We start from the raw sequence: 22356 nt of genomic DNA, 5'->3' as shown, positions 1-22356 counted from the left end.
ACAGCAGCCCACATGAAGCACCAACACAATAAGGGAAATCAGTCTTTAAAAAAGTAAAAAATTTAGAATATTTGTTCTAAATTTTTCTAACCCTAAATTTTTCTAACCCTAACCCTAACCCTAACCCTAACCCTAACCCTCTATAAACTCTAAAGCTAAAAAAATCGTCCCACTCCATTCCCTCTATTGTATCCCACTACATGTTGAGCAGAGAAGTGCCACTTAAAATTGCATTCATTGAGAATAGGAACTCAGGCCGAAGGCGCATTAAGGTCCAACAACCTCTAGGAAAGAACATTTCTCTTGGGGTCAGGGGCTATGCAAAAAACAAGAGTCAATGAGAAGAATTCGAGGGGTGTTGGCAATAGTTAGCTTTTTATTGTGTAATTGTTCCATTTCAATATTACATCATCATAACAATATTTAAACCCTATAATGATAAATGATTCTAAATAAGCTGCAAATACCGTCTCTTATCTTATTGGTTGCAAAGGTTATTGCATTAGGAGCACCTGGTGGCTCACCTCATGGAGCAGGGACCCTGTTTACCGAGGCTTGAGTCCCTTGCACTGGCCACAGGCTTGACTGGGACTTGCGGCCCTTTGCTGTATGATTTGAATGCCATTTTTAAATTATAAATGTCCCCCAACACATGTCCCATCCATTCACCAAGTTTCATGGAAATCCTTATCGTTGTTTTGCGTAATCCTGCTTCACTAAAAACCAACAACCAAACGGACAGGTGTGAAAACATGGCAGAGCTAATAAAGATTTGAGTTTTAGGGTTTTAATGTCTTTAATGTAAAGAGAAAATGAAAAGAATTCAGACGTGGCAGCGTAAAATTATCTCATGGATCTGGCGCCTGGCACCGTAGTTTGAAACCCTTAAAGGCCATTGTTTCCTGTAATAATCTATCATGACACTAAATTATGGTGTTAAATTGAATTTCCAATTCAGACAGACACAAACCCACACCACAGAAAAAAAATCTCAGCGTTGACACTAAGAGGAACAAAACCTCATGTTATCCCTAAAGACACACCCTTCCCTCACCCTTCACCCTCCCCTCTCTCCCTCTCTCTGCCCACTTATCCCACTTTTGCCTCTCATCCTTGGGGAGTGCTCTGTGCCACCACAGAGACGACAGATGGGGCTCAACATCATCCAGAGAGTGAGAGAGATGGAGAGAGAATAGAGGGAGGTTGCATTCATTATTTACATCACTTGGTATTGGAATATTAATGTTAAAAGCAATCGGGAAACCCTTCATTAAATTAACTGGAGATGCAAGGGAAGAGAGGAGAGGCTGAGGTGGAAGGATGGAGAGCCAGGGAGGGAGAAAGGGAGGGAGGGAGGGAGAGACAGTGGGAGAGCGGCACACTGTTAAATGGGCCCTTAAATTAGTGGAGCAAAAACACCTCCATTAAGAAAGCGTGCATCTCTCTCTTCCCTCCCTTCCTCCACTCAAACTTGTCTCTCCTCTTTTTTGCATCCCCTGCCTTCTTCCCAACACCTCACACAAAAATCACTGCTTTACCCACAAGCTCGGAACCTCTTTGAGAAATATGCATTTTTTTTGTGCTGTGTCCCTCCTAAGTGCCTGTTCAAACTTTGAACATGCTTATGGTGGCAGAATGTGTCTTTGGTCCCCGCGTGCATCTCTCTGGAGAGTAACCCTTCTCTTTCAATCTCTCTATCACTTTCTCCCCAGCAACTGTGGTTTTTCTGTAAGCTGTATCTCTCTCATCACTTTATCTTATCCTCGTACTTGCTACCTCTATATTGCATTCCCAATCTATCTCTTGTTCCCATTTTCTCCCAATCAGCGAACCTCGTTGTTACACGTAGAATCTGGATATGTACACTCATAGATATAATGGAATCCCTATTCCCTTACCCTAATCTTAGCCTAACCCTAACCTACACCTCATTTGAATCCTAAACCTAAACTCCAGTGTCTTACACCTCAAAAAGCATCTTCTACCCACAGGAACCTCACACATCCCAATAGCCTGGTGTGTATTCACATTTAAGTCCCCGCCTCAGTATAAAAACAAGCCTTCCCCCCTACACACACACACATACACACATACACACACCATCACACAAACTGGCGGTGGCAGAATGGTTCTCTCCTGCACAGCAACACATTGCGTATATGCAGAGCCACTCTCCCTATTAGTGGAACACTGCTACGCGCTGTTGACTTCTGGAGAGGAAAACATACAGTCATGTCCACTGGTTATCAACTGATGCCACAATTACCAACCCCTCCACCTGCCACTCGGCCCTTCACAGCGGGTGTGCGCAGTGTGCATAATAGGTAGGTGGCCTTCGAATATGAAAGTATAATGACACCCAAGGAATTGATGTAATTGCAAAGAAATAGGTCGCCTCCGATTGGTGGTGGGGAAGATCAAGAATGGAAACCGAGGCTTCCATATGCAAAGGAGGTCTGAGTGACTCTTGTGGGGACTTACATTCACAGAACAAATCCCTTAGAGATGATTCACTTGGTTAGTGCATGTCCAGATAAGATAATAAGATATTTACATCTATTCTTTCCTGTCTTTTTTAAGCACATCTACATCATTCCATCCATTCACCCATTCCTCCATAAAAGTGTCAAAAACCTTTACAGTATAATGTTAACCTATATTCCTTTTCAGGATCAAAACAGACTGCAGGATATTGCCAGTGCACTGAGACATGAGCAGTACCTTGGGCACAAGGAAGGAGTGTGTACTGATAGTAAAACATAAAAAACTGATATCTGACACAGCCCACACCTGAGCATTTATGATGTTTTAAAAAATGACAATATCATTGAAGCGATGGATGGAACTGAATCAGTCCATGAAAAATAGCCTGTATGCCTGTAAATATCAAGACCTAGAGACTCAGAATGTCAAAAAATCGGTAACTAGACCTTACACCTTACAGTAAAAAGCCATGGACTTGAGGTACCAGGAATCAAACCACATACATTCTTGTTATTACACGACCCTCTCTACCTCCTGAGCCACAGATGCCTATTTAGCAGCTTCAAAAACAGGCTTAGCAAACCAAAAAGTCTTGATATCTGTCTTATAGCTGCATTAATAGCACAGAATGGAGAAGTCAGTAGTAACTTTTTTTTGGACTTAACCTGTGTGCAAACAGTTGCCTGATAACAGACCCAGCAAACACTGAGTGACATGAACATCACAATAGAGTTTCTGACCACTTATCCTTTATTTACCATATTTTACAACCTTTCAGCTTTGGATTTGTCAGTTGTTGAGAAAACATGTTTTTCATATGCTCCACTTTCTGCAACAGCCACTTGTGTATTTTGTCTCTCTGTTATTTCAAAAGAGCAAATGCATAGTTTGTCTGAATTTATTGCTGAATGTATCGTACATTAACCCTCTGACTACCGACCACACACTCCTATGTTAAAGGTACTTGTTGGTTGGTATGTTGTTTCACTGGTTGGAGCACTGCTCTGGGTTAGCCCACGTATTGGCTTGGCTGGAGATGAGCAGAAAGACAGCGCCACAGGTTCTTTAACTATTTCCTTAAATTTTGCATTTGGGATTTGTATCTAAGGAAATGCTGATGTCATCCTCACCCGACAGTAACGATCCCAAGCAAAGTTTTATTGCCAACTACAATGCTGCTTTGTCCCATTCCCACCATAGCCCTCTAGAATGACCTCAAACAAGACAGAAATCAGGTGACAAAGGCTAAGCAAGAAAAAAATAAAAACTCAGTGGACCACTAAGAGAGAAGACTGGTGTACTCAAAGAGACACAAAGGTTTGGCGTCACGAAAAGTCCAGACAGTGAGAGACACAGATATCATTGAATCCACCATACTGCAATATAAGCATATTTTTTCTTCTTGTGACAAAAGATCACATTGTCGATATTAATAATATACTAAAGCTCTTACAACATTAAAGTTGGTACATGACAATATAGCCCTCCAAAGGTGATTGATTCTCATCTGTGCGTATACCACCCTCACCTGGATGAAATATTAGCTCATTACTCTATAACGCTCCAGGTTTGTTTGAAAGTGTCAGAAATAAGGGGGATGAGAGTGAAAGAAAGAGGTGGAGATAGGGGCGCAAATGAATAAATACCCGTCTGTTTTCCCCTCAGCAGAAATAAACAAGGCATTCACTTGTCAGCCTGCAAGAGAAGGGCACACTGTGTATGCAGTGGAGAAAACACACACACACACACACAAATGGCAAATCTGGAGATGGGTGCTGTTGGTGAGTGGGGGTGCTTAAAGAGGAAGACAAGTCAAAAAATATCTATGTATATTCTTGGCACTGTCAACACATGAAATGTAGACCTTCTTTTTCATGGCTGTTAGCATAAATTACACTAGGTAAAATATATCCATCCATCCATCTATCCATTATCTATACCGCTTCTTCTTTGAGGGTTCCAGCTGACATCGGGAGAGGTGGGGTACACCCTGGTTAGGTCCCCAGTGTATCGCATGGCCAACATGTATGAGACAAACAACCATTCTCTCTCACATTCACACCTATGGTCTATTTCACCTTTGTTAGACTTTGGACTGTGGGAGGAAGACCTGCAGAAGACCCACACAGACTCCCCACAGAAAGACCCCAAACAAGCTGGGCGTTCCAACCATGGTGGAACCTTCGTGCTGTGAAAGGTCGAGGCCACTGTCCAGGTATTTGTCATGTGGCCATGTAAGAAATATAAAATCAAAGTAGGTCATGTGTGCGAGAAACTTTAAAAAAAAGACCAAAACAGCAGTGTTAGCGCAGGAGTGAAGAACCTCTGACATGCAGGCCACATACGTGCCATGACGAGACAATTCATAGAGTAATATGTCCCTCAGTGTGGGTGTATGCCTGTCAGGTCACAGTCAGGGTAAAGTAAACACACATAGCTATTCTATTGGTGGGAGAAGTGGCGCTGTGCCACCATTTTTAAAGCGGCTAAAGAATAAGGGATTTCCGGTAGTGTCGCTTTAGCCAGAGCTTGCTTAAATGTCACCAATTTAGCAAATATTTCGCAGTGGAAAGTCCCACAAGTTAGTAGCATACAGATCATAAAATATGCAGATGCAGAATCACAAAGTGTTTCACATCAATAAAATATACAATTAAAGGAGAGACAAAATAAAATGCATGTTTTCAATAACATATGAAGGATGTTATTAAAATAGAAATAACCCCCCAACCCTGCTATAGGGGATGGCGACAGTGTTTCCTTGGACAAAAGACACATGAGTTAGGAGAGAGAGCACCAGTACAAATCATTTTAGTACCTTCATTTTGTTGTTTTCTTCCCAATCTTTCTGTTTTGTCGCTCCTAATATTGTATTTGTGGTATTTACGTGTGCAAGCAACTGTATTCATAAACAGACCGTTTTATCTTGAGGAGAGGCTGCATATGACATACATTGTATTTTCAACTTGACAGCAGAGAGGTAGTCAACAAGAATGAATGAGCTGCAGTGGGAGCACTCAACTGTCAATCTGTGCTTATACACAAGAGCTTTGTCCAGGAGAGTGGGGAGGGGGATGGGGGGGATCTGTACTTGTTCTTCTATCATCTATCTTTGTAAAGACTGGTTAGAGTTATAGATCTGATAGATTAGCCAGCCTTTTAGCCTGTCCTCAAAACTTCACAGGTGTATTGGAGTGTTACGACTTTGTTTTAAGGATCAAATTAGAATTTGGGGGAAAGAAAAATCCCACAATAAAGCAGTTGTTTGGCACCTTCAGCGTGTTTTAAGTCTAAATGATGGTAACAAAATTATAATATGATGAAGGTGACCTTTTGGCCGGTCCCCACTTTGTGACACACCTTTAATGGACTGTTTGGGGGTTAAGACTTGGTTTTAGGGTAAGGGTTAGAATAAGGTTTAGTTTTAGACATTTTAGACATTTATTTTGGAGGGTAAGGGTAAGGGCCTAGTGAATGCATTATGCCAATGAGGGTCCTCAAGATAGAAGTACAAACTTGTGTGTGCGTGTGTGTGTGTGTGTGTGTGTGTTTGTGCTAGGCCAACTCCAGAGAGAATATATCAAGGCTAGAATGACTTTCAACTGAAATGTATATGAGATTCAAATTCCATTCTCTTTTTCCTCCATATTCTTTCTACCCGCTCTCATCTCCTCCCCTTCCTTTGTCTTCTGGGAGCTTTAGTCAGCTAAGCTCAGATGTAAAATAGATTTTCTTCTCTCCGTGTCTTTCTCTCACATACGCAGACACTCAAACACAAAAACAAACCATTTTAGTCAAAGGGCAGGTGGATGTGGGTGTGACTAGTGGTCAAGTAAAAAAGTGAGTCAGGTTTCTTTTTTGACACAGGTGAGGAGAGGAAGCTTTCTGTCAGCCACGGCAGCTTATTACCTTACTTCACATGATTATGGATCCTCATGATTTTTCGCTGACAGCACAGCCCGTTTAAAAGACCACAAATTTGCTAATTATGCCTATTTACATTCTTGAAAAGAGTTAGATGGGGAGAGGTTACCAACAACAACTCATGTCTAAGAAGGAAAACACGGTATCTGTCCAACAATCATGTCCAACAATCATGTTTTACCAGCACCTCTATTCCTCTCTAATTTCTTAGAGATGTAAAATGTTATGTTTAAGGGGTTATGAGTATTTCTTGGTTTTGAGTCCTGGATGTCATGTCATCATCATGAAATGAGTGGAGACAGCAAAACCTTCTGTGAAAATACTGGATATAAATCCAACAATCTTCGGCTTAGACCAAATCCAAATATAACTTATTCCTCTGTGAAAACTATTAAAAACACATCAGTGAGTCACACAGTCCAGTCACTGGACGCCATGTTCCTTGATTAACACAAACACTGGCACTGCAGCTACTTTAATTCCATCCGACAGATATAAACATCACATAAAAGTGGGCCTGTGAAAATATTGAGACACTTGAAAATTGAAATTATCAAATTTAAGTATATGGATAGATTCATCTTAAAAAATATGTAACTTTGGCCACTAGTGGGGTTCAAAATCAAAACAGTAACAAAACACCTTGAAGCAGCGTGGGATCATGGGAGTTGTTGTCTTTACAACCTTGAGCCGTAAGCTTGTTGAGTCACTTGTTCAACTGTGCGTTTGCACATTGCTGGGAGAGCTACTAGCAGCCTACTAGGCGGTGGACTAATGGCAGAAACTTGGACTACTGGCAGAAAAAGGTGTCTGGTTCGATGCTGGTTCGACTCCACGGTTAAGTCCACAGAGTTTCAACAAAAACTTACCTGGATGGAATAACAACAAAAAAGACGAACCTGGATCTGTCCAAAAAATCAAAAGACTATTCTCCCTACCCTGTCTAGTGCCCCTGAGCAAGGCACCTTACTCCCCCAACATCTGCTCCCCGGGCGCCGTACATGGCTGCCCACTGCTCTGTGTGTCCTGCACCAGATGGGATAAAAGCAGAGGACAAATTTCCCTCAATTGCATGAGTGTGTGTCTGTGCATGTGTGTGGGATAAATAAAAATGTATCTTAACTGGCTAGCTGTGAGTTTATCCTTACAATACAATCGTGGATTTCTCATGATTCGACCACTGTTGGAAACATTTTGAATGATGTGAGTGCAAACCTCATCAAAATGTACAACATCGATCTCGTCCTCTTTAATGAAAGATTGTTACATGTTACATCTTTAAATGTGTGTTGAGGAGTGATATTCATGCACATGAAGCACAGAATGTAAAGAGTGTGCCAATCGCTCAGAGAGGGTTGACTAAGAAGGAGAGGAGAAAGGTGGAGAATTTCTCCCAAGATATGTTTAAAACTCACATTGCTGTTTTCAAACATGTCTCCAGTGAGACAGAGTGAGAGGAACAGAAAACTTGCATTGCCCTGGGCATTGTAAAACAATGGCTATGCTATGCACATCCACAAAACAGACAGGAAGAAAAAAAAATCAGACTGCACTTTCAAAATACCGTACAGAAAGTGAGAGCTGAGCGGAGAAAATAAGTAGGTGAGGGAAGAATAGGAAGCGGGCAGGCACGCTGGAAATAGCAGAAAAGGGAAGGAAAAATAATGATGCAAAACAAGAAGTGGTCAGGTGGTTCTGATAAGTGCTTGAGAGGAATAAATGTCAAGTCAAGCAGCAAGAGAACCTTCGGAGGCGGCGTTAGAGGAGAGAGTGAGAGTGCATTTGTGATGCAAACAAAACCAAATTAGGGAACATCAAGGACAAATCTGAAACTGTCTATTACGAATACAAGCTGCTTGCATCATTTTGATGCAGTGCCACCATTTAAACATAATGAAAAAATAAAAACGAGTGGCAAAATAACCTTTACACGTGTTATACTGGCTCCTATGAACTATTGGTTTGTGTGTGTGTGTATGTGTGTGTGTGTGGGGGGGTTGGGAAATGTCTGTGTGTTGTGTGTTGATATGCCGGCATATGTCTTGTGGGAGTCCTCAGGGCATCTTATACATCCCTGAGAGCCCATTGATTAGCTATTAATAAAGCATTGAGATACCATTGCTCACAGGGGAGGTCAGTGAGGGCTCACACACACACACTCACACACACATTATCATAGGTCACTTCTGGGGACATACAGGTTTCCATTCATTTGTAGGAGATTTACTCTTAACCCTAAACTTAACCTAACACTAAAAATCACTTATTTCTCCAATTGGGATCATGTTTTTTGTACTACATCGACTGGTCTTTAGCCTTAAAAGGTGAGTTAGGCGACTTTAATCCATATGTGATGGAAAAAGATACGGTAAATACACAGGCTTAGTTTCGTATTTGGGAAAGAAAGACAGGTGGGAGCGGTGGGAGCAAGACGGAGGTCTCTGAACTGTGTAAAACTGTCACTCGGAATATGTTGTGCTTGAGAGCGACTATAGAACCATAGAATTTTTTAAATTTAATAAATTTGGTGGGAAACAAGGTATTGTAATCAATCCACTGTTTTCTACTATTGAGGGATTAGGATGACGTCCAGAAAAAGTGGTCTCAGATATTGTCACAACTGTTATGGAAAGTAACAACTACTGTTAACCACTGGTAAGGCCTTTCTATTACTAGCGCTATCTTCCAGGAAGTTATACCAACATCATTTTCACATTATCGTTCCAAATGCTAAATACTGAGGCACCACAGACAGCGAAATAACTTAAGGGCGAGGGTTTGGTTCACCTTGACAATTTTGCTTGTGCCTGAATGTGGGGGGTGGAGCTTCTAAGAGACCGTTGAAGGGAGGGGTGTATTTGTTTTGGTCTTGAGTTTAAATATCAACACCCTGAATCACCTGCCTCACCTCTAAAGCAGCCTATGACAGACACAATCACGTGTCCACAAGGACAAAAAAATGTAGCATCTCAGTTTAGATTGAGTGAGGTGGGATTGTGAAAGCAGAATCGGGGAAGTGAAGGAAAAACTGCCTCCGAAATTCACTTAAATAAATAGACAAGTGGAAAAAGGGGAGAGGAAAAATCAAGTAGGACTCAAATGAAAAGGGGAGCGCAGGTAATTTGTGCCAATCTGTTTCACCTGTCTCCAGCTCACTTCCCTACTGAGTTATTCTACTTCCATCCCTCTGTCCTTCCTTCACTTTGATGCTCCCTATCTTTCCCTTGCCCTGTCTGCCTGTGTCCATTGTGCGCTGCGTGTCAGAGCTCTGTTGGCTGTCTCCATCCTGTCTTTGATTAGCTGTGATCTATGGACCCGATGAAAGAAATGAATAAGGAAAAGTGGGTGAAAGATGGACAAAGAGAGGTTAGAGGCAGAGCACCGGCGGCTGATGGATGTGAATGTGGTCGGATAAGGAAACATCCCAGAGAGAGAGGAAGTGAGAGCGAGGGAGAGAGCGAAGGGAGAGAGGGACTGATGCATTTGCATCTCTCGTTCGTTTTTTTTGCTGCAGTTTTCATCCATTTTGTTCCTGTTTCCTCACCCCACTTCCTTTCCCTCCTCCTTCTCCTCCTTTCTTTCCGTCTCTCCTCGGCTCCCCTCCATTCTTCCCTAGCATGTACTGTACATCTTCAGGTCACGGGTCATTAAGTCGGCTCCAGAGGGGATGTGTTGGAACAGGATATCTCTCATATTACCCTGCCCCCACCACGCCACTAAAACACAAATATGCACAAACACATGCATGGCTGCGACCACACTAACACACACAGACGCTCCAGTCTGTTTCTTTCTCTCTGTTTATGAGTGAAAGGTTTCGACCTGTTGGTCAACCTCTAAGCGTTAAAATCATAGTCCTCAAATTCATCATTTGCTTGACATTGCATTGTCTGCAGAGCTCCTTGACGAAAGTTAAATATGTGTGTGTTGTAGTTATCAATTAATCTGCAGGTTTTTTTTAAGATATATTAATGAACAACAATTAATCACAATTTACCTAAGATTGAAGCTTTCAAAATGTCTTGTTTTGTTGTACAAAAATTCAAAAAGCCAAAGATATTCAGTTTTCATAAATCATAATGACTTTAGGTCAATTAGGCTGATTTTATTTTTTTAATCTTTTTTGGGTGACATATTCATCCACAGCACATTGATGTTTAACTTCAAAAAGCTGCAATTTCAAAATTATAAAACTGAGGAAACTTAGTAAAATTGAGGAAACTAATTTTCCAAGGGTGCTTAAAATTTAATATATATAATGTATTATATAATAACATTTTCTTACATGTAAAATATATGAAAGAAAAAAGTATGGTAGACAGTTTGTCTGTATGAACTGACTGAAAGCTATAGCTATTTTAATTTTTTTATTTCACAAAACAATTTCACATTTCAGCTCGAGCACACGTGACAAACAGTGTCAGACTCTAACAGATGCATTGCTGCAAATTCACACGCACACAAATCAATGTGCACACATACAAAAGCGCACACACACACACACACACACACACACACACACACACACACACACACACACACACACACACACACACACACACACACACACACACACACACACACACACACACACACACACACAGACACAGACACACCTCATGGATGCTGTGCACTGTCAAACAATATTAGATTGCAAGGCGGTGTCAGTGGGATAATTAGAATAACACATCCACTGTATTCTTCATTATGTGTGTCATCTTCACTTACTGGCTCTGCTTCCTCGCTTGCAACACCCACCCCTGACACACAGACTCAATCCTACCCCGCCCTACAAGTGACGTGCTTTTTTAGGCAAGTCATGATCCCCATTAGTGATGGCCTCAAGTATAGATCTGATTGTCTGAACCCCCATGTATTTTCCCTAATTAGTTCCTAGGGCTGGAGGGCGGGGCGGGAGAAGGGGGAGGACTGAGCAGTGATACACAAAGTTTGTAGCATTTGAGGAAGTGGGTGTTGGCGAGGAGATCACGGTGGGTGATGAGTAATGCTCTGACGTCGGTTCCGCATTTGGCAAAATATCTGACGGCGATTCTGTCTGCTGGCATGTTCTGACGATCCCACAGTAAGTGTACATGCAGGAGGAAACCACGAGGCACGTCTCCGTTGGCTTTGAGCTGCTGACGCACTGCCGCGCTGCAAACACAGCAGGCGAAGCTCTTATGCGCAAATCACAGAGAAAATACAAGCGTTAAACAAAGAAAATGAAAATCAATCAAAAGCGTGTGGTCAGAAACAAAACGGAAGCACAGACTCAACTTCGCCTGCGTGCACTCGCGCACCTTGGCCGCATGTGGTTAATGAATAACTAACTAGCAGAGAGGAAAGGGAGCCATCTTCTCTGAGTAAGGCCAAATGAATTCGCTGAAGCACTATGCAAATGTTCCCTGGGCTAACGAGACTGCCTGCATGATTGGAGTGCCATTGAAATTCTCCTCGTGCACAGCCTTCTCTCACTTTCTACCTCCCTTCCTTCTTCAATATCCTTCCATCTCTCCCACGATTTCAATCTCGACACAGAACATCCATGTTTCTGTGCATGTGCATATGCAGTGTCTGTCTGTCTGTCTGTCTGTCTGTCTGTCTGTCTGTCTGTCTGTCTGTCTGTCTGTCTGTCTGTCTGTCTGTCTGTCTGTCTGTCTGTCTGTCTGTCTGTCTGTCTGTCTGTCTGTGTCTGTCTGTCTGTCTGTCTGTCTGTCTGTCTGTCTGTCTGTCTGTCTGTCTGTCTGTCTGTCTGTCTGTCTGTCTGTCTGTCTGTCTGTCTGCCTGCCTGCCTGCCTGCCTGCCTGTCTGTCTGTCTGTCTGTCTGTCTGCCTGCCTGCCTGCCTGCCTGCCTGCCTGCCTGCCTGCCTGCCTGTCTGTCTGTCTGTCTGTCTGTATACGTGGACATTTGTGTCTCAGGGGACCTTGAAAGCTACAAATCATCAACACTCAAATCGTCCACACAAATAAACATTGCGGCCCTATCAGTGCCTGGACAGCAGTGAATGCCCCTGTGTCTTACTCTCTGTCTGTATCTGTCTCACTAATACACACACACACACAGAGAGAGCGGTCCGCTCAAACAGAGCGAGCTCAGAGTCGCTCTGCACCTGTTCTCTCTGTAAAACATCCAAACACGAGTGCTGAATAAATAACCCAACCTAACACGCATCACTGCCAGGTTCACACACACTCGCACAAACCACAGCCCATAAACACACATCAATAAGTAAACACCGCCCATTTCCCCTGCACGGCCACCCCCTGCCCCCCCTTTCTCACTCGAGGTACAACCTGCCCCCCGTCCCAAAGACAAACACACATTGATGCGCATGATGTGTGTAATGGTTATTGGTCAAATACTACCAGAGATGAATAAAAAACTCGGCAGAGAGATGGAGGAGAGAGTGTAGGTGGGGGGGCATTAGGCACTTGTCAGATGCATCTTTAATGGCAGGACACAGCGGCTTTAAAGCCCCATGGCCTCCTCTTCCTCCCTGGGGTGCTGGGGACAGCAAGAAAGCCACGCAGACACACCTCTCTCTTTGTCCATCTGCCCATCCTCTCACATGTCCCCATATACCTACCCACCTCATTCCATCGTCCTCTCCATCCTATGCCCACTTTGCCATCTGCATAATTCAGCATGTCATGCTTTGGCGCCACTTTGTCTTTCTTTTTCTGCCTATTCTGCCATTTTTGGGGGGCCTGTCCGTTGTTCACTTCCAGGTTTGATGGAGTGGAAAGAAAAAGACGATGCTTTGTCACTTCACCGTCGCCTAATAAGTGCCTGCAGGAAAGGAGGCTGAGAGAGGGATGAAGTTAAGAGAAGAGTGGATAAACAGAGGGGTCTGGCGAGAGTGTAGGGCCTCTGCAGAGTGGCGACAAAATGGAGACTGGGACAGAAGCTGCAGCAGCTGTGGTGACGCTACACTTCACAGAGAGAGAGAGAGAGAGAGAGAGAGAGAGAGAGAGAGAGAGAGAGAGGGATAGAGGGAGAGAGAAAGAGAAAGGGAGGCAGTGTGTGTGAAAGAGAAAGGGGGATTAAACAAGCTCAGTCAATGAATTCAAAAATAAGGACGTCACACTTTTTCCACTCCCTCTTTTCCCTTAAGTCTCACCATATGAACTAATCAATGACTCAATTAATAGATAATTGATCAATAAATCCATCCGTCTATCACTTTGTATCATTCTAATGTATTGTTCTCCAATTGCTGAAGCTTCATGTGATGCAGCAGAGGATTGTGAGTCATCCACTGTCTCTGCATAGAAACTTTTTACAAGTTATGACTGAAATTGTTAAAAATGTAATCTATTTTTTTTAATTTTATTTAAATGTAAATGATATTATAATAATTTCAATGTTTTCCTTAACATGTAAAGAAGCATGACATACAGTTGTCCCCAGTTTATTATCTTTAACCACAGCATGTTATGTGAATCACAGCAGTATTATGTTAGTGTCTATGGTATTTAAGAAAAAAACACAATGTGCAATTAACAATGAAGGACAATTTTTTTATTCATGTCAACCTGAGACAAAATTAGACACAATGTAAAGCGACCATAGGGAGAGATTGATCGATGCATAACATCGATACATCTGCAATAGCATCATCAGCCAATTATTGGTGTTTATTGGTGTATAACCAAAAGGCACACACACCATGAAATTGTACATGAACTTATAAAACTGCAATCAAATAAAGAAGGATAGAAAGATGCAGCTATGCCCTCTGTGTGTGTGTGTGTGTGTGTGTGTGTGTGTGTGTGTGTGTGTGTGTGTGTGTGTGTGTGTGTGTGTGTGTGCGTGTGTGTGTGTGTGTGTGTGTGTGTGGTGTGTGTGTGTGTGGTGTGTGTGTGTGTGTGTGTGTGTGTGTGTGTGTGTGTGCGTGTGTGTGTGTGTGTGTCTGCGTGTGTGTGTGTGTGTGTGTGTCAGAGTTGAGCCGTGCTGATGCACTAATAAAAATCAGGCAGCGATGCATCCTCACACCTTCTTCATTCCGCCCGCCGGTTCGCACCCGTTACCATGGCGACCAGATAAAACTCACACTGTTTTAAGCTCCAGCTGGAGGAGGAGATGGATACTAACAAAGTGACATGCACACACATGCGCACGCGTGCACACACACACACAGCCACGAACACACACAGATGAAGTTCCTTCATACGCATCCGTCAGCAGAGCATCCTCTTTCAGTTCCCTAACTGACAAGCAAACAAATGCTAATTCTCTAACCGACAGCAACACCAGCAAACCATCAATTAGAGGGAGAGACATGGCGAGATAGAGAGATAGCAGGAGAAGGGGAGGTATGACATGGGAGTAGAAACCAGGAGAGCCAGTCAAAACACAAAGCTCTCCTCTGTTTGACTGTCTGTCTCTCTCTCCATCGAACCCCCCCCCCCCCCTACTGTCGCTCCTTGAACGGGCCTCCACACAAACAGATCTGGCTGTCAAATAGTGACACGACACCCGGGCAGGGTCGTCTCGCAGCGAGGCCAGCTGTCAGCAGGCACCCTCCTGCCTTTTCATCAGAGCCCATTCAAACTCAGCTTTATTGACCAACACGGCCGTCGGTATGACATGTGTCATCCTGTCAAGCCAATACCTTGGCATGCACTGTCCCTAATAAATGGAGAACCACTAGAGCATCTCGAGTGCTGTCGAAAGAGAGGGAGCTGTGCATGCCACCAGCAGCTGATAGGTAAAGTGGTTGGATGGATGGATGAATAGGTGGATGAAGTGTGTGGAGTTTAGTGGGGTGGGGTGGGGGTGGGGGTGGACACGTGCACTCTGCAGTCCGCGTGTATATGTCTAAGTGAGGCCATGATTCTGACACAGGCCACCAGTCTGTACCAGGGAGGGAGAGAGATGAGAGGACGCTTGGAGCCAAAGACGGATGGAAAGAAGAGGAGCACTGTGTAACTAATAAGACCTATTCATCAGCACTGCGGAGAGGAAAGAGAGAGAGAAAACAGAGAGGGAGAGAGAGGATGGAGAAAGCTCTCAAACGCTCTCAAATGCAAATCCAGACGCTGTGGTGCAATTATTGTTATCATCGAATAACCTGACGATTAATTAATTAATTAATCCATTTATTGTATCTTTCAAATATCACGAAGTAGTAAATAATGCCAGATGTTTGTGTTCCTGTAAACCCCATTATGTTTACAACTGGAGATGTTTCAGTGCCATTATCTTCACAAAAGCGATTCCAATACCTGAACTTATTGTATTAGCCAATTCTGAGTACTGATCCCATATCAGTACATTTAAAATAATAAAAAGTTATTTTATATGTTTCTAACCAACCCTGTATGGAAGTGATGATCGTTATCGTTGTCGTAAGACCCGGCTCAGGTTATTGACAAACTATTAAATCCAGAGATAGGATACCATAGAACTTCTTTTATTATCTAAATAACTGAAGAAAACACATAAACAAATGTAGAAATACAGAACTATTACTTCCTTTTAACAACTGTTTAAGTGTGGCCTCAGTTTATAAAAATTAAAGACCTTTTAAGTTTTAAACTTTACAGTAACAGTTTAAAATGGTGCAAAAGCAACTGAATAAATTGAGCGCCACCCCTTGAAACTTCTCAGTGTGAAATGTTATCAAATTGCTAAAATTGGTTAACGCTACACTACTGGAAATCACTCCTTTCACCACTCTGACAACAGTGGCACTGCTGCTTCGGGGCTGCAGCAAAGAAAAGAAGAGTGTTTTCTGGAAAAAAGAAAATTGCTGTTTAATCTGGGTAAAACTATTACACTTTGAAGACATGGTAGCGGATGGGTACATGGATTTGCGTGCCTGGCCTTATCAGCTTTATCTGAGGCATTTCTGATGCTATTATTTCTATTTGCAACTATATTTACAGAGGAAAGCAGCAAATCCTCACACTGGGAAATGTGACACTTAAAAATAACATAAATTATTAAATGATTATTATTTATCTGATTACAACCAATTATCATCTAATGAGCTCCACCAACAATTGTATTTCTCTGTGTTTGACAATAAATTTCAGCATAAACAATTTGAATAAATGAATGTAATCAAAATCAAAATGAACTTTTTAAATATTTACCTTATTCTTACATAAAATGATTTCTAAGCATATTCTGTAAACAAACTGTTTTGTATTATAGCCACAGGGTAAAAATATCCTAAAGCTTTTTTGTATTAAAGCTCATCATAAACTGATGAGCTTAGCCACAGAACCCTACTCATGTAAACATGTGTGTGGGCTCATTCTAACACACACGCCAGTTCATATGTGCATGTTTTACCCAACATGTCCATCAGCTGATCAATAACATACTCCCACTGAGCTCTTACCACACAGCCATGATACAGTGGCTTGTACACACACAAACACACACACACACACTCTGATGCACAGAGCTATCAGTCAAACAGACTGGCTCGGTCTCACCACTCTCACACTGAGGGATCCGTGACAAGAGAGAGGGGAATCCAACAGCAAGCTTTATCGATCCAGACTGGAAACCCCCCTCAGGCCACACACATACACAACCACGCACGTATGCACGGACGCACACACACAGACGCACAAACACTACAGCTGTGCTGGATCAATGAGTGCTCCCGTGTGAAGGACAGAGCCATACAAAGGCACACAAATGCAGACGCACGCACACTATTGAGAGAGATGAAAGGGCTGCTCGGTATCACAGAGCCAGATAAGGGGCAGAGGGCGCAGTACGTATCATCTGACCTAAACAGGCTCATCTGACACCCTGCAATTTGCCATCGCTCTGCGGAGCAAATGTTAACACTGCACAAGCCCCAGCACACACACACACACAGACAGGCACAACACACATAAAACACCAATACACAGACATGCAGCAGCATGTGGAAGTCTCACTTTCAAACTGATATTATCGTTCTTCAGGGAAACAGCGAACGATTTGAAAAGAGAAGAACAGCTCCAGACGCAGCAGAGCCCTCAAGGTGTGGCTGCTCTCTTTGGGGCGACTGTGATGAGCAGCTAAACAGATCTATCACTCATCAAATTAGACCCCCCCCCAGCCCACCCACACACACACGTTTGTACTTCTATCTTAGTGAGGACACCCATTGACATAACACAACCCTTTGGCCCTTTCCCTAACCTTAACCATTCAAACTAAATGCCTTACCCCAACCACAACCCTTACCTAAACCTAATTGTAACCCTTAACCTCAAACAGTCCATTGAAAAAGTGAGGAACGATCAAAATGCCCTCACTTTTTATGGTCTATGCTTAAAATGGTCCTCACAAAGATATAGGTACAGGAACACACCCTCACTCACTCACACCGCACATGTCTACTAATGTCTGATTTATCCCTGTAATGCAGCTATTAACCACAGTGGTGTCAGTTAGTGAGTGAAGAGCCATGTGCCAGGCAAAGGCCATTTCATCAGACTTGAATGATTGGACCATTTTTTTAAACCTTCCTCCATCTTCTCTCACTGACAAAGCAGGAGACGTCGGTGACACCAATAAATTGATTAGTGTCGATTAAAAGCTGTCAACAAACGGGGCAAACGAGGAGGAAATCTCCATTACGATAAGATTGGAAAGAAAAACACATTTCTTTGAAGACACTGACACGGCTCGGGTTATTTGTGGTTCGGGACAAAAACAGGAGACGTTTCTCATTTCTCTCAGGGCAAATGCTGCTGAGTCCGCTGAGATATTGGAATGACATTAGATCATTTTGCTTTCCAAATAAAACCCGCGTGGTGGTGCAAATGGGAGTTTGCAAAGAAAGAACATTTCAGCAAGAGAGGCAGGACGGCAAAAGGAGATTGTCTGAATTTCCTACCTGGGATGATGGAGACAGTATCTTTCTCCCAAGACACCACACTGACGTACTCCTGGACGGCTGAGGGGATGAGGCACTTGAACACAGCAACATTTCCCCGCATGGAGCGCTGGTCGGCCACACGGACTGTGTAGGGCTCCCTGAACACTGTGTGTGTGGAGGAAAGAGATAAAGTTAGTCGACCGAGGGATGTTTGTTGGTTGGATGTTACAGAAAAGGGAAAATAATTCTCAGCAAACTCAGATCTTTAGTTTTAAACAATGACAAAGTGATTAGAGTGAAAACTACTAACACAAAGCTTTGAGTGATGAAAGCAGAGCTGCAAGTGATGACTACTTTTGATCAAGTCATTGTCTGAGAATAATCAAAAATGTCTATCACAGTTTCCCAGAGCACAAATCTTCAAATTGCTTATTTTGTCAGAACAACAATGCAAAACCCAAACATATTCATTTGATATTGATGGAAAACATTGAAAAGCATCACATTTTCATATTATAGAGCTGGAAACTGCTAATGTTCAGCTTTTTAAGGCCTTTAGGACACCAAACCATTGGCAGGTTGCTATTGTGAAACGTTTGTACATTAAAACTTCTTCCTTCCTAGAGCTCAAAGTGGCAAATGTTATGTTTTATCCAAACAACAGTACACAACCTAAAGATATTGAGATTTTAACGATATTAAAGAAAACATCAAATTGTTACTGGAGCCAGCAAATATTTGGCCATTTTGCTAATCAATGGCTTTCAAATTTGTTGCAAGATAATTGATTTGTTGTTTATTTTAGCAGCCGAGGTTTCTGCAGCGTTATTAAATTTAAGTTAAATTTAGGACTTTTTATTGCCATAATGAACGAAAATTAGGACAAAGAATGTCAAGTGCGACAGATATGAAGAAATATGAGAATACCAGAGTTACTTACATGGAGACAGTAAAATATGTGTATGAATGCAAAAATATCTCAAATTTAATTGCAACAGAAGTAGCATTAAATTAATGTTAACATAGTTAGGATAACATATTTAAGACTTTTGAAGGTCTGTAATTCAGATGGACTTTTTTCTTCACTGCACATTGTGACACATTACAGTTAACATCCTTGGGTCCTGTTTAATCTGTGGTAAAAGCAGGAGCAGGTCTTGTAAACAAACTTGTCTGGTGTTGTGTCCCACCTCGTTAGGCCAACGTTTCTCTCTTCAGCCACAGATTTGACTGTGAGAAGGTCCGACTTGGAGCCGCATTGAAGAGGATCCGCAGCGAGTGGCCCTCGGCCTTTAAAGAACAACGCCACAGATGCTATGAGACAGCGAGGAGCGGAGGGTTGCTCACGGCCGACGGAACTGTCACATGCAGGCGCCAGGCAGCAAAAAACATCCCCCCTGCACATGGCAGGCCGAGCACTAGGCTGCGAGTCTGTGCCAGTGTACAATAGGATGGTGGTGATTAAGACGAGCTTAATGATGAAAACAGTAGCCTGTAGCTAACCAAATTATCTCTCCAGTTAACTCTGTCACATCTAGATTAGTGAGAGATGTGAAATTCTGAATCGGAGCATGAATCTTCATTACATAAATGAAGTAAAGTGAAATTAAATTAATGGATTATTTTGGTGAGGAGGAGAGACAGGAAGTTCCGGGGCAGTGTCAGCTGGACTAAATGAACAGGGAGCTTCTAAACTGGGGCTCCCGCGACAGTCTGATTTTGTTTGCATAAAGGGATGTTTCCAAATGTTTCCCCAGTAACTCCGACTCGGACAAAAATGTGGCTGCTTGACACGAGCATAAGACGAAAAAGAAGGGAAGACAATTACAGAAATCAGATAGGGTCTCGGGCATCATCAACCAGGCTTCCCTTAGAAATGAGGACAGTAATAGTTTAACAATGTAAAACACACACACACACACAACACTGGAATGGCCCCTCCCTCCCGTGTGCTCACTCTCTCCCCCAGCTCTCCAGTGATATAATTAACGCCTAGCCTGAAGGCCAGTTTCCTTGGTCATTAATAATCCTTTATGCCAGCCGCCACTGTCACTGGAACCCAGTGGAACCAAAGCACAGTGTCCTTGTCCAATTGGTGGGAGTCTTTCACCTTAGAGTTCGGGGTCTAATCTCCCCAGTCTTTGTCTGATTCCGTCCATTGCTTTATCATTGTTCTACTTTACCTGAGCCGGCTGAACCTTGAACCCGTCTTTCTTCTTTGCTGGCTTGTGAAGGACATAAAATCGGAGTAGAGGTGGAACAATTCCGTGAGACATTGTCGATATGTTTCCTTGGATACCGTATATGTGACCATGGCCTTTAAATGGGTCATGGTGCTACTTTGTATCTGAGATAAATTCATGGATTGCAGTGAGATATCCTCTGGAGAGCACATCACATTGGTCACCTGACACACAGGCCGCTAATAGGAGCCGAAACCTCATTTGTAAACACATCAGAGCTAAAGGACAAAATTATTCCGATCAAGTCTTCATTTTAATTCTTTACTTAAACGGCTGCTGCTTCTCATTGATGCCATCTACCTGCAGATCAATAGCCGGGATCGACTGAGTAGCCTCGGCTGTTGTGGCCGAGCCGATCCTCTCAATCATTTATTTACTCTTTGATTGACCCTGCTGCCACTTCTCAATAGCAGAGGAAAATCCCCAGTGCCCACTGAGCCTCTCGGAGAGCGCTTAAAATCCGCTTGACAGCTTGTAAATGTTTGGTGCAATGATGACCGTCGTTACACGTCAGTTCAGCGCAGGTTCAAATCCAGTCAAGGTCACGTCAGGTTTGTACATCCCGTGCTTTGACCCCCAGCTTGTCCTGCACTTGCGATAACCTCCTCTAGCCCATCCTCTCCTCATTAAAACCAGTCAAATAAGCCCTGTGTGGCAACATGCCCCGGTACACAACCATGTAACCGGCTCCAATAAGAGGCAACTGTTGTGATAGCATTGTCATTTAACACACGTTCCTCTTCCAAGATATGAAAGACACAGGGGGAGAACATTACATATTCATTCTCCTAAGCCTGGTGACAGGATGCAAATCGTAACCCAACTGATTTGTGTGTAAATTGCACTCCCCCTCATCGCATGCGCAGCAGAATCATTAGGATGTTACTGATGCCTGACTATATGCAGCCTGGTTGCCTAGGAACGAGCTAAAACATGGGTCTGGTGCACTGGGTACACTGGGAGGCAAGTCCCGTATCACTGTCGCTTCAATAATTAACGACGGGGAAACCAAATACTGCATTTACTTATTCATAAAGCGAGCGGCAAAAACACAAGAGAAGGAGAAAGAGAGAAGGAGCAAAAATAATGAAAGACACAAATTCTGAGTGGATGTAGGTTTCGTTATTGAATGGATTAGAAAAGCAGTTGATGCGTATTAGGTTCAAGGAACATACAGTACTTATTGGACCAGTAAGGAAATGTCAGAGAAGGGACGTGAAGGGCAGAATGAGTGAAAAGGATCTAAACGCCTGCTGTCTTGGCCCGAGCACACACTGGTTTGTGTGTTTTAGTCGGGACAAAGGGGAGATGAGGTGTCATGGAACAGGTGTCCTCATTTCATTTCATTAAATTGGTGTAAGGAGGTGTTGGGTGCACCAAACAAAAGGTTTCAGGCGGATCGCTTGCGACAAAGTGATGATGATGACTATATGTGTGTGTGAGAAATGTGTGCTTTCATTTTCAGGGTTAAGTCACATACTTGTTATAGAAGAGAGGAGTAGAGGATAAAATATAGTAAATCCTTATTCCTGAAGCTATAGAAGCTGCAGAACTGCTGGATATGTTACACTAACAAAAACCTTTGTTTCAAGGCAGGGATGTCAAACTCAATCACTAAAGTTGTTATTTAAAAAACCAAAGCAAAATCCAGAACCAAACAGGACCTGTACTTATTGAACATGTATTTACCCAATGTTATGGTTCGTTTCATCAAAATAAATGTGTAAAAATAAACAAAATCTGATTAAATTGGAAATTGACATGAAAAAAGTCCAGTGCGTCATTCTTTTTTTCTTGTATAACATATTGCTTCTTCAGGCCTACAAATGGTTTCATGCAATCAAAACATATAACTGATTTGCTGATGAAAA

The 22356-nt window shown here is 42.7% G+C and overlaps 1 protein-coding gene across 5 annotated transcripts in view; it reads right to left on the bottom strand.

Moving 5' to 3' along the window:
* The window catches only part of dscaml1 (Down syndrome cell adhesion molecule like 1), a 93455-nt gene that overhangs the window by 57908 nt on the left and 13191 nt on the right, over positions 1-22356 (bottom strand). For all 5 annotated transcript variants that reach the window (XM_061073263.1, XM_061073261.1, XM_061073262.1 and 2 more), the window contains exon 3: positions 18261-18407. In XM_061073263.1, coding sequence (XP_060929246.1) covers positions 18261-18407 — 147 coding nt within the window. The remainder of the gene's footprint in view (positions 1-18260; positions 18408-22356) is intronic.

This window comes from Limanda limanda, chromosome 6 (genome assembly GCF_963576545.1).
Source record: "Limanda limanda chromosome 6, fLimLim1.1, whole genome shotgun sequence".
NCBI lineage: Eukaryota > Metazoa > Chordata > Actinopteri > Pleuronectiformes > Pleuronectidae > Limanda > Limanda limanda.
This window is presented reverse-complemented; position numbering and strand designations above follow the sequence as displayed.